The sequence below is a fragment of the Gossypium hirsutum genome, chromosome A07, assembly GCF_007990345.1.
Source record: "Gossypium hirsutum isolate 1008001.06 chromosome A07, Gossypium_hirsutum_v2.1, whole genome shotgun sequence".
NCBI lineage: Eukaryota > Viridiplantae > Streptophyta > Magnoliopsida > Malvales > Malvaceae > Gossypium > Gossypium hirsutum.
Genome location: NC_053430.1, coordinates 16,683,543 through 16,699,540, shown reverse-complemented (window position 1 = coordinate 16,699,540; position 15,998 = coordinate 16,683,543). Strand labels below are relative to the sequence as shown.

At 32.7% G+C, this 15,998-nt stretch overlaps 2 protein-coding genes across 2 annotated transcripts; one reads left to right on the top strand and one right to left on the bottom strand.

Moving 5' to 3' along the window:
* The first annotated feature begins 9,725 nt into the window (after window positions 1–9,725).
* On the top strand, window positions 9,726–11,137 carry LOC107937009 (40S ribosomal protein S15a-1). The gene is made up of 4 exons (XM_016869821.2): window positions 9,726–9,957; window positions 10,246–10,396; window positions 10,491–10,651; window positions 10,845–11,137. The coding sequence occupies exons 1-4, from the start codon at window positions 9,844–9,846 to the stop codon at window positions 10,941–10,943; spliced, it is 525 nt and encodes a 174-aa protein (XP_016725310.1). The 5' UTR covers window positions 9,726–9,843; the 3' UTR covers window positions 10,944–11,137.
* Window positions 11,138–12,382: 1,245 nt separating this feature from the next.
* On the bottom strand, window positions 12,383–15,741 carry LOC107937010 (protein ALP1-like). Its single transcript, XM_016869822.2, has 3 exons — window positions 15,521–15,741; window positions 15,081–15,264; window positions 12,383–14,318 (listed from the first exon to the last, which is right to left on the bottom strand). The coding sequence occupies exons 2-3, from the start codon at window positions 15,205–15,207 to the stop codon at window positions 13,273–13,275; spliced, it is 1,173 nt and encodes a 390-aa protein (XP_016725311.1). The 5' UTR covers window positions 15,208–15,264; window positions 15,521–15,741; the 3' UTR covers window positions 12,383–13,272.
* Between the last annotated feature and the right edge of the window lie 257 nt (window positions 15,742–15,998).

Genomic DNA, 15,998 nt, shown 5'->3' with positions numbered 1-15,998 from the left:
CTAACAAGACTATGAAAAATTCAAACCTAATGATATTGGTAATTAATGTAATGTCTCGGGTGTCAGAAAGTGCATTTTCAGGGATCCATTTTCGTAAATCGAACTCGTAAATATTTTTATTTAATATTTAGGAAACTACGTTGGAAGTGAATTAAATTTCGGATAAATAATTTCAATGAAATAGTTTTTAATTAAATTATAGGGGCTAAATCAAAAAAGGGTCAAAATGTTGAATTTACAAGACTTATTAACTGAATAAACCATTATGTGTAGTCATAATGGTGGCAGACTAAGATTTATAGTACATGTTATATATATGTTAAAACTTAAGTTATTATTAAAATAAAATAAAAACAAAAGGGTTAGTGGATTGAAAGAGAATGTGATTATTCTCTTTTCAATTTTTCTTCTTCTTTCAAAACAAGAAAGAACATGGAGAAGAAGAAAAGAATGACCAAGGTTTTTAGATTTCAAGCTCAAATTGCTAACATTGACTCAGAATCCGTGAGAAAGAAAGGGAAAGACAAGATTTTCGATGAGTAGCTCGGAGTATACAATTTGTGTTTTTATAATCCAAACTATTTCAATTGTTGTATTTGTACATTGCATTGCGTGATAAGCTACAAGTTTATTTAGTATGATATATTGCAGTGGTTGAATCGAATATTTGTGCTAGGTATCGAATTGAATATTATTTGAAATACGAAATTGTTTTTGATGTGGAAATAAAATATGTAGCTATGTGCATATATATATGCGTGATTTAATTATTGGATTGATGAAATTGTGTGATGAAATTGAATAATTAGTTTATGAATTGAATCGAGAAATATGTTACCTTATTAACTGTTTGGGTAGGGTCAGGTATAATTGGTATGCCGTAGGACATGAAGAGTTCAGAGTTTTACGACTACGTGTTGGGGAGTGCTCAGCACCCTATTTGTCGGTTATACCAACCAGTGCTGGGCACATCTATTTTTCGGTTTTACTAGCTAGTGCAAGGTACAATTCATTTTTATGGATTTATCCATCAGGCACTGGGTGCCAAATATTGGTATGTTGGTTGGATCCGCGTATTCAAGTCCGAGTCGTGTTAATAGGGGAAAATAAAAAGAAAAGGTGGAATTGAAAATAAAAATAGAAATCAGAATTATGGTATGTGAAATGATGGAAATAGAAATGGTTGTGAACTTCGGATGTTTATATAATGAATGTATGAAATGAATGTGTGATGGATTATGAAATGCTCATGTTTGAATGGATTAATGAAGTTATAAAAGGAGAATGAAGAGCTATATGTTTCTTTGCATTTCTCTTATTGCATTTTAATCTTGTAAATGAATGTTTTGAATTATGTTAGTTATTTGGATAATTGAACCACCCTTGAGTTTTACTTAGCGTACGATTTATTTTTCTTGTGCGCAAGTCAAGTACTTATCGATACGATTTTCAATTCAACATCAGCAATCCTGAACTCAATTGTGTGAATGTTTCTTTTTGGTCTTAGTGTAATACCCCCTACCCGTATTCATTGCCGGAATAGGGTACGAGGTATTACCAGAGTTTACGGATTTATTATTATTATTATTATTTTTTAGGAAAATTCAATATAATCCCTTTACAGATATCTAACCTTCCCTGCAATATTATATCGAGACCAATCCAAATCAACCAATCCAATTCAACATATTTTCAAGATAAATTCATGCATATTTATAAAATAACGTCATCACATACCCAAAACCAGGTTTGTTAACCATAGCAATGGCTAACTCTACATTCATTTCACAAAATCATTTACTTTATTAGCTTATACATGCCATTGATTTCCAAAATAAAGTTTCTTTATATACCGAAGTCCTGAGGTTGATAGTGTGATGTGTCTCCGACCAAATCCGACCTCCGAGCTCTTGACACTACAAAACAGGGAAAAAGGAAACGGGGTAAGCACTTTGTGCTTAGTAAGCTCATGTAACAAGAATTATACTTACCTAATATTTTCAATACAATACAATAAACATTCCTATATCCATTCAATTCATTATTACCCTAATATGCACAAACTCAACATTCAAGTTAGTACAATAATTTTCATGTACCAATAATATATACTATGATTCATGAGCTCATCAATACCATGATTGATGGATTTTTCAGAGGTACACTTTTAGTGTACAACTCCGAGTCCGTCAATTCATATTCATGTGCGCACATATCAATTTCAGAGAGCACACTCCCGCGAACCTCAACCTTGCAGCGGGATTACCAGTCCAGGGTAAATCCCCTGCAATATAAACTCATAGAGTATTGTCGGGATTACCAGTCCAGGCTAAATCCCCTGCAACGACAATTACTCTAATGAGCTTGGATCTGAATTACCAGTCTAGGCTAAATTCAGACCCTAATTCGGATTACCCGTCCGGGCTAAATCCATTTTACACATATTCTTCGGGAGGGCTATATCAGGATAGGATCACCCGTCCGGGGTAGATCATTTTTACCGTCAATTCCTTTTCAGAGATCTATCGAATTTTCCTTTCATTCAAACGGGATTTCTTTCCATTTTATCAAATATATCAATGTTTCATAAATTTCCATATAATGAACATTCAAATCATATTCATATCAAAAACATGCATGTCAAGCATTTAAGAATATAATTCAAGTTACACGAACTTACCTTGATACTTATTTGTAAACAAAAAAAATCTACTAATCCCGAATTTTTTCCTTTCCTCGATCTAGCTTCGTATTTGAATCTTCTGGATCTAAATAAATAAATTTAATTATCAATTTAATACATTTCATGTTCATATGCAACATTCTCTATAATTCAACTATTATTTATAGTTCATTCAAAGCTGTCTACTTGAGTCATAGTCACTAAATTATTTTTATCTTGAGATACAGAACTCAAAATTAGGATCCAATAATTTTCCCTGAAACTAGACTCACATATCTTCTTACTATAAAATTTTAATAATTTTTGGTTTAGCCAATCAGTACAGTTTATTCTTTAAAGTCACCCCTGTTCTGCTGTCGATAGTTCTGACCCTTCTTCACTAAAAATTGATTATCTCTTCATACAGAATTCAAATGATGTTCTTGTTTGTTTCTCTTAAAAATATACTCATTAAGTATTCTATAAATATAAATTTAAGCCCCTAATTGTTTTTCTTCAATTTTTTATGATTTTTCAAAGTCAGAATAGGGGAACCCGAATTCATTCTGACATTGTCTTACAAAATTCATTATATCTCAAAATTTACAAATCCATTGCTTACACTATTTTTCTATGATAAACTAGACTCAATAAGATTTAATTACATATTTTTTTCATCTTCTAATTCGATTTCTACAATTTATGGTGATTTTTCAAAGTTAGTCTACTGCTGCTGTCTAAACTGTTTTTGTGCAAGCTGTTTATTACCATTTTTCCCCTAAGCTTTTAATAAATGATAATTTCGTCCCTACTCAATTAGCCTCTCAATTGAACTGATTTTTCTCAATTAATATTTTATTATATCACCTTAAACTAGTTTACAACCTTTAGGAATAAGAATTTCAGCAATAGACTTTAATTCCAAGCATTTTCACAATTAGGTCCTAAAAATCAATTTCTATTGAAATTACCTAATAAAATCATCTCATAAACAAATTAAAGCTTTAATTTCATTATATTTCATCATAAAATTACAGCACTCAACCATGGTGACTTTCAATTTCATCCATGAAATCAAAAACTAATGAATTTAATTGTAGGACCTAGTTGTAAAAGTCTTAGAAACGCAAAAATTACAAGAAAAAGGCAAGGATTAACTCACTTGGTGCAAAAATTATGAAATAACAGCTTAGAGAACCCTCCTATGGGGTTTTTAGCTGCTGGAATTGAAGAGAAATGAAGAGAAATCTAGATATTTCCTATTTAGTCCTAGCTTTATTTAGTTAATTTTGCAATATTCCAATTTTACCCTTAATTTATCAATTTTTCTGCTGATTTCATACCCTTGCCTCCAGCCCAAATAACTTTTGGGTCTAATTGCCTTTTAAATCCTTTTTCATTAGACTCTTAAGCTATTTAATCATTCTAGCAACTTTTACACCTATTACAATTTAGTCCTTTTCATTTAATTGACTACCCAAACATTAAAATTTCCTAACGAAATTTTAATACCACACTAATAACATTTCATAAATATTTATAAAATTATTTTTGACTCGGTTTTACAAGATAGAGGTCCCGATATCTTGTTTTTACCCAATTTCTTCAATAATTTCTTTTTCTAACTAACCACTAAATCGGTAAAATTTTTCTATCAATATTTTCATACGATTTTCCTATCATATCAATTTCCATGCAAAAATATTGAAATAAATTTCTCTTTAAATCGGATTTGTGGTTACGAAACCACTGTTCCGATAACCTTGAATTTAGGCCATTACACTTGGCATGTACTTAGGATATTTAAGGTTTAAAATGGTCATTTTGTATTTACTCAGTCTTTTGAGATTTGTGTAAATATGTATAATTGTGATGAAAATGGTCATGTGGTTGATAATTTGATGAGTTGCTTTGGTTATGTGTTTAATATTTCCTTCGTTAAGAAAATAGCATGTTAGGCATTTTTTTTTGGTTAATGCTTGGTTTTGGTTGGTGAAGGATATGCTTAGATTATATTAGAAAATGTTTGGTAAGTTGGTACTTAAATGTGTTGTGTTGAAGGATTAGATATGTGCATGTATGGTGTGAAAATTTGAGGTAACAATGAAGGTATATTGGCCTAAATTAATTTGGTAAATTAGCTAGTCTTGAATTGTTGATTAAGGAGCCTATTTGTGGCATATAAGTATGACACTTAGGATGATGGTTTTAATTGATGTTTTGGAGTTGATTTGAGTTATTTTTTAAGAGGTTAAAATTTGGTTCAATGGTAGCTTATGGTGTATGTGCTTTTAGATAATTAGCATGATTTGAAAGACCTATTTCCAGGTACACACACCTGACACATGGTCGTGTGTCACACATCGACCAGTGGCACGTTCTTGTGGTTTGAAAAATTTTAGTGAATTTGGTGCACATGGGCACAATGAGTTACACAGTTTGCTTACACGGCCGTGTGACCTCTATTTTCATTTTTTTCATATTTTTTATTTTATTTCAAATTAGTCCCTATTTGTTTTCAACTGATTTTTAAGGTCCCGTAAGCTCGATTTAAGGCTCGTTTTATACGAATGATACGATTAATGATTGAATATTGATTTATGTATAAAAAATTGATTTTTCAATTATTTTTAGTTGCTATCGGATTTGTAAATCGTTGTAATATCTCATGACCCTATTTCGGCAACAAAGACGGGTTAAGCGTGTTACAATTAACTTCCCTTAAAATTTGAAATTGAGCACTCAAAAGTTAACACAGTTACCTTTAGGTATACCAAATTGGACCAAAGAAACACAAGTACCCCATTGAAAATATCAAACTCGAGTACTAAATGATATATTAAATAAAAAAAAGTACAATTGTAACACCCCTTACTTGTATTCGACACCGGAATAAGGTACAAGGCATTACCAGACTTAAACACAAGCATTCATACAAAACCAAGACATGAATTTTTGTCCAAATTTAAAACTTTTCATTATATTCATATCGTCCCTATTATGGGCCTACGTGGCCCAAAACATACATCAGAAGTGATTCGGAACTAAACCGAGAACCTTCGAAACTTTTACAACACTTAGAAAATTTTCATGTTTTGGAGAGTCACACGCCCGTATGGATAGGCTGTGTGATCACACACGCCCGTGTGGGTAGGCTGTGTGATCACACATGCCTGTGTGGCTTGGGACACGCCCGTGTCCTCAGCCTATGTAACTCTCTGTTTATGACGTCATTAGCAAAATGAGGTCACACGGCCACAACACACGCCCGTGTGCTTAGGCCATGTGGTGAATTAAATTCTCAAAATTAAGTGCAGACTTCACAAGGCCAAGGCACATGCCCATGCCCACGGCTGAAACAGACGGTTGTGTCTCTGCCCGTGCATTTACTACTGGGCATTCTGTTTTGCATTAATTAGGGTGCAGGGGACACACAGCCAAACCACATGCACATGGGGCAGACCGTGTGTCACACACGGCCTAGACACATGCCTGTGTGTCTACCCCTGTGAACAATTATTGAGGCTATTTTCCAAGCCCATTGCCACCCTTAATTGCACATACACAAACATGACTCCAATAACACTTCCACATGACATAAATTTCATGTACTTAAAACTTCATGAACATAGTTCATGCATGACAACTTCTCATCACATTGTACTTGATTAAGACTCCATATCATGGAAAACCAATCTTACCGACACATACATATATAAATAAACAATATTCCCTAGATTGCATGCATGCATTATCATAATAACTTATTCACACACCAAACTACCATCATCATTTAACCATCAATAACCATGGGCCATATCATAATGGCATTGGCACATACATGCATAATTGAATTTGCGTACAACCCAATATTCATAATGAGCCACATCTCATGACTTTATACAAAATAAATCAAATATCAACATAAGTCAACACATTTGGCTAAATCGATATGACATATAACAAAAAGACCAAGTCCCTGTACATGCCATACTCAAAATACTTAAATTCACTATACCCAAAAGATTAATTTGATAGTGTGAATCGAGCTCTGACGACTTTCAATCCCCGAGCTAGCTTGGCAATACTATAAGAAAAATGGAAAAGAAATGGGAGTAAGCATAAAGCTTAGTAAGTTGCATGTAAATAATTAACAACATTAACTAAGCATTATTATACACATAAACATAATGTAACTTATCACAATGTCATTAAGTATCATAGTACATTTTAGAACATGTCATTTACGTAGTGTACAATAAAACCCATTATCATAATCCATTCATCCACTTCTTATCGGGATATCATCATTTTATAATCTCAATGTTTGTGAGATTGGTGTACATATCTGTACCCTTTCAACATGATCATACATTGTCCTCTTGTTGACTAAATATTGGGATTACCCGTTGAACCACTTAGAATACTAAAGGATACTCGGGAAATCATATTCACATAATAGGCTGCCAATGCCATATCCTAGATATGGTCTTACATGGGATCACATATCGATGTCAATGCCATGTCCCAGACATGGCCTTACATGGGATCATGCATATCGAAGCCGATAGCATAGCTATGGTCTTACACGATATCTCATATTGATGCCAATGCCATGTCCCAGACATGGCCTTACATGGGATCACACATATCCTTAATGTTATGACATTTGTATCCCAACCATTCTTAAGGTTTAACCGATATATCATGGTACCAATTATTCGTCGAATCGTCATCGAATCATCATTAATCAATCCACAAAGACAATCATAGAATTCATGCAATATTAAAGCATTTAAATACATAATAACATAATGTTGAATTATTTACACACAAACTTACCTCGGTACAAAATATGGACAATTAATTCGAATTAGTCCAAGATCTTGCTCTTTCCCCAGTCTAGGTCCAGACTTCGTTTTTCTTGATCTATGATAGCAAATTTCACTTATTTAATTATCACATTATTCAAAACATCCTATAAATCATATTTTGGCAAAGTTATCATTTTACCCCTAAACTTTTATATATTTACAAATTAGTCCCTAGGCGCATAAAATGAAATGTACTCTTTTTCTTTGTTACCTAAGCCTAACTAAACCTAACACATACTCAAAACAGCCCACATTTTCCTTCAATTCAGATTTTTACTACTCATTTTTACAACTTTTACAACAAGGTTCTTTTAGGGGTTTTCATGAAAAATTACTTAGTAAAATATGTTTATCATGCATCAAACTTTCATATTCCTCCATTCAACACCAAAATACATGCATGACACACATGGGTAAATTTCTGAACATGAACCCTGGTTCAAAATAATGGTAGAAATAGCTAGGTCATGCTTCAATGATCTCAAAAACATAAAGAATATAAAAAATGGGGCTAGGATGTACTTACTTTCAAGCTTAAAAAGTTGAAGAAAAACCCTAGCTATGGTCCTTAGAAATCTCAGCACACCCTTGAAGAAGATAGACAAGATTTTCACTTTATTTTCCCTTTTAATCCTTTTATTTACCAAATGACAAAAATGCTCTTAATGTCTTTCTTTAAAATTTTACCCATGCATGCCCATTTTTATCCATAAAAATAGAAACTAGGAAAATTGCTATTTAAGGACCTCTAATTAATAATCTAAATCCATTTCATACTTAAAGCTTCTAGAATCTCTAATTTTGCAACTTTTGCAATTTAGTCCTAAAATTCAAATTGGGCACTTAATCATAAAATTTCTTCATGAAACTTTCACACAATCATGAAATCATGCCATAAACTTCAAAATAATTATAAAAAAAATATTTGCACTTCGAATTTGTGGTCTCGAAACCACTATTCTGACTAGGCCCAAAATTGGGATGTTACAATAATTTTCCTAAACATGAGTTATTCTCTTCTTATTCCTTCTATTCTTTTAGATCTTAAATTACTTTTAGTTTTAACTTTGGTTTCACCACCATGAAAGGAATCTCTTTTCATTCAAACACAGTCCCAAAACATTATGTTTGACCCTAAATAGTTTTTTGCTCAAAATTAGAAGATGGGTTAGTCAAAATTAATATATCATAGAAAAAAAAGGGAATAGAACGGTAAATAAAACCTTTGAAGCAGAGCAAATTCTTAAAGTAGTTTGGTGGCTTGGGTTTCTTCAAGTTGTCACCGCAATCCTCACATTGATACCATACCATATTTCCCCCCTTTTGTTCTTAACTTATTGTTGAGAAAATTAAGGAAGAAAAAAAAAAGATTGTTTTAAAAGGAAATTGAATGGAGAAGTTGCCTATTATGGTGGTGGTGAGAGAAAGGTTAAACCTGAAATTAATTTTAGATATAAAAGAAAAGAATAAGAAGAAAGAAAATGGAATAAATATTATCCTAAAAAAATCATTTTTTAAGCATACAATAATATCATGCAACATCATATTTTTTTAGAGTACGTGAATAATATAATACATCAAGAAACATTAAATTAACTCTTATGACTATTTTTAACTCTAAAACTAATAAATCAATCTATTTTTTAAATAAAATTTTAAAACTCTAAACCTTAGATCTTAAAATCTTTGATTCTTTTAAACCCTAAATCCTAACATCACCCTTTTCATAAAATCATAAATTTTAAAATTCTAAATTTTTACCCTAACATATTGTAAATCATAAATCTAGTTGAAAACAAAACAAACCCATAACCACTGCATTACTATTATTACTTGTTAAATTTATTTAATTAGGGTTAAGATATTATTAAGAAAAAATAATTTAGTGTTTTAATTTTTTTTAAAATATGAAGGGACACATTCTTATTGAACCCTAAATGCATAGTAAAATCCTAATTTGTTTTAGATTTTCTTACATGAAAATTAGTTATTAAAATTTAAATTACGAATACATTGATATTTTATTATTAATATAAATTTTCCTTCACCGCATAGGATAATTTGATTTTTCTGAGAGAGATGAGTTTACTAATAAATATCGAAAATGAGAGAGATTTTTTATTATTATATAAAAGTATTATTATATTATTATATATTATTTTAAAAATATATATTAGTTTTGTTTTGTTTTTTGTTTTTTTTTGAAATGCTGGATTATATCCATAGATGAAATAGTAGGTGGGGTGGAGTATAATCGGACTTGGGTTTTTGAAACATCTGAATGGGCCTAAATAGAGTTTAGATTACATGCTCCACTTTAAACTCAACTGCCAACTTCCAGCCCTAGAAACATACATTCTCTTCAACTCTTTTCACTCTTCTCAAACTACACGGAGACGCGGCCGCCATTTTTGGTTCCAGGTAAACTTTTGTTTTCCTTTCCAACTTTAGATCCAACATCTCTTTATGGTTTTTATTTGATTTTCTCTACCCAAAAACCAAACTGATAAGATTTTTTTTTGTTGTCTTCTGAGAAAGAATCAGTTGTTTCTACATGTTCTTATGGTTAGAATAATTTTAATATCAGCAAAACAAAATTGAGTTTTGGTTTGAATGATGTAAGAGAATAGGAAGAGGTGTGGTTGTGAGAAATTAATGTTTACAAGTTACAATAATGAGCTGCTTGGTTTTTTAAATCTGATTTTGCAGCAACTTGGATTTGGAAGAATGGTGAGAGTCAGCGTTTTGAACGATGCACTCAAGAGCATGTATAATGCAGAAAAGAGGGGCAAACGACAGGTTATGATCAGGCCTTCCTCAAAAGTCATCATCAAATTCCTTTTGGTCATGCAAAAGCATGGTTTGCTCTCCGACATTTCTTTTTTTAAAAAAAAAAAATCTATAATTGATACGAAAATGCTGATACATTTAACCTTTTGATTCCCATTTTTTAGGTTACATTGGAGAGTTTGAGTATGTTGATGATCACAGAGCTGGCAAGATTGTGGTTGAACTCAATGGGAGACTCAACAAGTGTGGGGTGATTAGTCCTCGTTTTGATGTCGGTGTCAAAGAGATCGAGGGTTGGACCGCTAGGCTACTTCCTTCCAGACAGGTTAGCTTGGACACTTTTGATTTATGCTATCATATATGGGTGGAAGCACACTTTGATTTGGTCGAGTGACATGTCTTGCATTTATTCTCATAGTCCACTAGATAAGATTTTATGGGTGACATAAATTAATGGAAGGTTCAATCAGTTCAAATGAGATAGAATATTATGGGATCTATGTGTCTTCTTATTGCAGTTTGGATATATCGTGCTTACCACATCTGCTGGCATCATGGACCATGAAGAAGCTAGAAGAAAGAATGTTGGTGGAAAAGTACTTGGTTTCTTCTATTGAAGCAAATTTCTTAGATTTTTCATTTTTGTTTGAAGTTTCTCTTCATCTAGAACCTCTGTTGGTACGATTTCAATTCACATTTAGGGGATTACGAGGTTTTGGTTCATTTGCCTTTTGTTATCTGATAGTTTGAAGTTGGCTCATTAAAATTTCTGTATCCTGTTTTTTTCAAAATTATATAACTTTGCATATTATCCTTTTTCTTTTTCTCATGATTTGGTTGATGATTATTATATTTCAAGGCGTAATGGTATCCTGGAGAATTATTGAGAATCAAAATCCTTCTTATGATTAAGGTTAACATCTCCTTGAAAATTTGCATTTGGATTTTCTTTAATATGGAAATGGTGAGAATGAAATGCATATATTAGTTCTAATATTTGTTAAAAATGTATAAAAACATGGATTTGTCAAATCCAAAATTATTTTTCAGGATTTCAAAATCATTACTAACCAAGTCTCCAAGGGTTTAAGAAAGTATTATGAATGTTACATCAATATATACAATTTTGAAATCTAAATCTAAATTTTAAAATTCTAGTTTTTGAATACTACTTTTAAGGAATTTAGTCAGTTTTCAGATTTAAAAAATGTAAGTTTAATTGTTAGCATCGTTAAAAAGTCTTGACAAATCTGAAATGTAAGATGGATTAACTTTGAAATTTATAAAAAGTACAAGGATTGGAGCCTATTTTAACCTTATCATAACTCTACCGGTTACATGGCTGAATATCTTTATGAAAGAAAATATGCATAATTTCTCTAAATTTAGAAAGCTTCAAATTATTCTGAGGAGGAGGAAAGTTTAAATCTATGCTATAAATATTTATTTTTATAAAAAATTATTGCTTGGTATCTATATCTGTTCGTATATGGACATGAATGGAGTTGGGTTTTAATGGTCCAAACGTATGAAAAAAAAAATCTAAAATAAAACTAGACATATTCATGTTGGATATGAAACATAAATGATTTGCCTATCAAGAGATGATAGTAGCATTTTACTTTTTGTGGGATTAGAACCTCTGATCTATTGTATATAGGTCATCTATTGGTGTATATGACACCACTTTATGTGGCAATTCATGTTGCCTCTTGGTGGGAACTGTTTGTCCATGTACAGTCAAGACATTTACTTTTATGAACCATACACGACTCTATAAGGAGAGAGAGGGTAAAACTTTTATCTTTCATTGTTGAGAGATCATATCAGTATATTTGAGGACAACACTTTAAAAACTTTTTTTTGAGGAACTAACTTCCTTAAAGTAAGATTTTAATATTCCAAATATTTGAAAATTGGGGTAAGCAATACATAGCAACATAGAGAGCCAAATCATGAGACTCGAAGCTCATAAACTATCTCATCTCATTTTGCTAGCAATGAATTAATGATCAAGTGACTCTGCACATTCTTTCATGCTTTCAACCCATAAATATATAATTAAGGGTTCAATCCATTTTAATGAATGGAGAACAAAAGAAGTACAACATATTGCCAAACATATAGAAAAACTCTCAGTAGAAACGGCCTCATTTTGATGTTTTTTGAGGCCAAAACATATTTTAAAAAAGAGCTACAAAATGGGAAAAACAATAAGCTCAAGCATACAAGTAGAAAGAAAACAGATGAATGTTCCCTTTGAATGTAGAGAGAAATAACTTAACTGGTTAAGCTTGTTTACTACTATGCTTGAGGCATAATGTTCCCCCATTCTAGATGAACTGCCAAAGGGTCTTTAGTTGCCCAAGTGATTAAACACCTGCTACAAGTTTAACCATCATGGTTCATTTGCATGTTCATCACCATCCTCATCGTCATCACCGTTGTCGCTGCAGCTGCCATACGTACTCGATACCATCATGTGATAATAGCATTTGAAATCTAGAATGAGGCCATGGATGGTTTCTCAAAGAGAAAAAGGAGTGGAAGAAAGGGCAATGTGCTTTAAAAGAAAATGCTGTGGTTTGTGGGGAGAGTATCTTCCAAGCATATGCTTTGAAGCATTAACTTTATAGGTCCTTTTCCTTTCAACTTTACCTAGTTTTATTATAATTATATAACGAGGGGAAATTCCAGCAATTAGCAGACATTTGGAATTTTGTATTGAATTCTGACATGTCATCCTGTTTTGGACTATCTGGTCTTTCTCTCTTCATACAAGAGGGCCATTTTAGACAATGACTTTGATTCCATTTGATTGGGAAATAAGCCCTTGTGATGACGAGACTGAAACAAATGCAATGATTACGTTAACTTTTACAACTTTAATTTAAATTAAAGTAAGCCAACTTGAATAAAATGCATGTGTGTGTGTATGGAATACAATTAAGGTGGCAATTTCCCAGATAAGTAGAGAGAGAGTTTATCTCTCAGGTGAACACCATTGATGTCAACAGATCCGCAAGTCTGTTGGTGGTAGCCGGAATCGTGATCATGAGACAATGGCAATTCATCTTGCACATCATCTTCCAAGTCAATAACAATGTTATGAAGCAAACAGCAAACCAGGATGATCCTTGGCAACTTATGTTTGTCGGGTCTCCACATCACGCCTTGGATGATCTTCCACATTTCTTTGAGCCTTGACAATGCTCTGTGTGCCACCAGCCGAGTTGCGGAATGCCTTTTATTGAACTCTACTCTTAATTCCGGTAGTTCCTTCCCCTCGTAAGGTATAACAAGATAGGGTAATAAAGGATAGCCTAAATCCCCTATTATGTATTCTCTTATATCCGATCCTTCCGGGAGCTCTAGCTTTTCCCCCTTCAACCTGTCTCCTTTATCACACAGTTTGTAGAAATTTGAACTCTGAAACACCAACCAGTCTTCGATTTTACCTGGCCACCCGGTTACTATGTCCCTGAACCTCATTTCAGAGTCCACGATTGCCTGCAAAACCATGCTGTGATTCTTCTCGTGGTCAAGCCACACTTTACTAGCAGGATCTGATGAAGGCAAACACATCATAACATGAGTAGCGTCGATCACACCACAGCAATTAGGAAGACCTAGAATCCTTTCGAATTTCGACTTTATTCCTGTCATTTCAGCTTCAGTGGTAGGCCATTGCAGGTGGTGAAGACCCCTTTCTTCCATAGCCTCCACAAAGCGCCAGGTCAACTGAGAGACAGTTGAGTGGTGGAGCCCAAACGAATCACCAACTGTCACTAGTGATCGACCGGAGCTTAGCCTTCTCAAAGCTACTGCTACTTGATCTTCAAAAGGCACAGGTTTACCATTTGAAAATGTAAAATTTGCTTGCTTAGCCATCATATCTTCCTTCACAAGTGAACATATGTAGTTGAAGGTTTTTCTAGAGATTTTGAAAACAGATTTGAACTTATCGAGACCTTTAGATGGCGATTGAAGACCTGCATAGAGAAAGAGCAAATAAGAAGAAAGCATTCTTAAATTGATTACACACATTCCACTCCTGCATAGTTCCATTAATTATATCAGAGTGAACAGAAATAAAATCAATGCTAATAATCCTATAAGTTCCAACTGAAGCAAAAAACAAGAACCAACTCTATTTCTATGTCTATGAACTGGAAATAGATAAATAAATCTAAAGGATGAAGGAAACGAACACGAATCGATCTTTTGTCCCACCTACCTTGGCTGATACTACCAATTTTAAAGTATATACTTGAGTTATCTACAATGACATACATCCAAAAAAAAGAAGTTACTCCATTTACAATGACTGCCCCCCCTCGCAGCGGCGTAATCCCTATTAGTTTTCCCCTTATACCCTTCAAATGTAAGATAAGAATAAGTTTTTGGACAGCATTACCTATTTGAAAACATTCAAGCATTATTAGATGGAAATGATTTTCATATTCCAGCAGAGCTAAGGATGGATTTTAATATGTGCCCACACCTTGTAATTCAGATTAGGGATCCTGCTTATAGATTCTCAAATGCCTTTTCTATGTTTCAACATATATATAACTGGAATATGATGTAAATGGTGAAGCCGGACAAATTTTGTAAAATTGAACTCAACCCATAAACAGCTAATGCCATGAATGATCCAGCTAAAGCAAATATCAATACACCATAGCAAAAAGAGGAGTTCGAAATAAAGAAGAATAAAGAAAAAGAGAACAAAAGTCAAGAGTTATATATACCATTCATCTTCTTGGAAAGTTCATCCCACCAATCAATAGATCGTTCCTTCTCTGAAGAAGCAGAAGCATTTTCTTCATGTTTCTTCTCTATCTTCCTTCTTTTCTTTAATCCTCTTACAGGACCCATCACCTCCCCCCAAAAATAGACACCCAATTGAATCCAAGAACAAAACCCTCTTAGTAACTCCAACAAAACAAAAATTGTAATAACTATATTAGTTTACAATTCAACAAACTGACCAAAACCCATTAGTCATAAACCATTATATTTATCATAAACAACAAGACAAAGGATAAATGACAATTAACATGCAATAACTATATATGAAAGGAATACATTAGCTTTCTAAGGTTTAGCATGCAGAAAAGGAGAAAGTTTGAGGAAATAGGAAGGGAAAAGAAAAGAAAAGAAGAAGCTTATTTAGTTTTTTAGTGCTTACCTGATGAGAAATCTACAGGAAAGTAAAGAACTCTAGAAGTGTTTGTTTGAAACACGGTGGGATACAAATTTTGGCCTATATATATATATGTATATGTATATATAAACTGCTAAAACATTGCCTAGATTTGTCGTAGGAAGAAAAGATAGGTTTTTTGTGGCAAGTATTTGTAAAAAGTTCCCTCAAAATCGAGAGAAAATTATGTTACATGCCTTGACTCTATACATAAATACAAAGCATATATATAAAATATAGACGAATGGGGAGAGTTGGATCTGTAATTAAATGTCATCTGGTTGAACTTGATTAGCAATACAAGGACTTAGGGACCTATGGAAAGAAGTGTATTTGCTTACTATTTTACTACGAATCATTTTCCAAAAATAAATGCAAAGGAATGACAAATTAGGTTGTTCTTTAATTGTTTTAGTTATTTTAGTTCCATGTTCAAATTAAATGAAAATACCAAATGCTTTAC

Coding starts and splice junctions, on each gene's coding strand:
- LOC107937009 (XM_016869821.2), top strand. CDS start 9,844: ATGCTCCACTTTAAACTCAACTGCCAACTTCCAGCCCTAGAAACATAC. Junction 9,958..10,245: donor GCCGCCATTTTTGGTTCCAG/GTAAACTTTTGT, acceptor CTGATTTTGCAG/CAACTTGGATTTGGAAGAAT. Junction 10,652..10,844: donor GGCTACTTCCTTCCAGACAG/GTTAGCTTGGAC, acceptor TTCTTATTGCAG/TTTGGATATATCGTGCTTAC.
- LOC107937010 (XM_016869822.2), bottom strand. CDS start 15,207: ATGGGTCCTGTAAGAGGATTAAAGAAAAGAAGGAAGATAGAGAAGAAA. Junction 14,319..15,080: donor ACTTTCCAAGAAGATGAATG/GTATATATAACT, acceptor TTCTCTATGCAG/GTCTTCAATCGCCATCTAAA.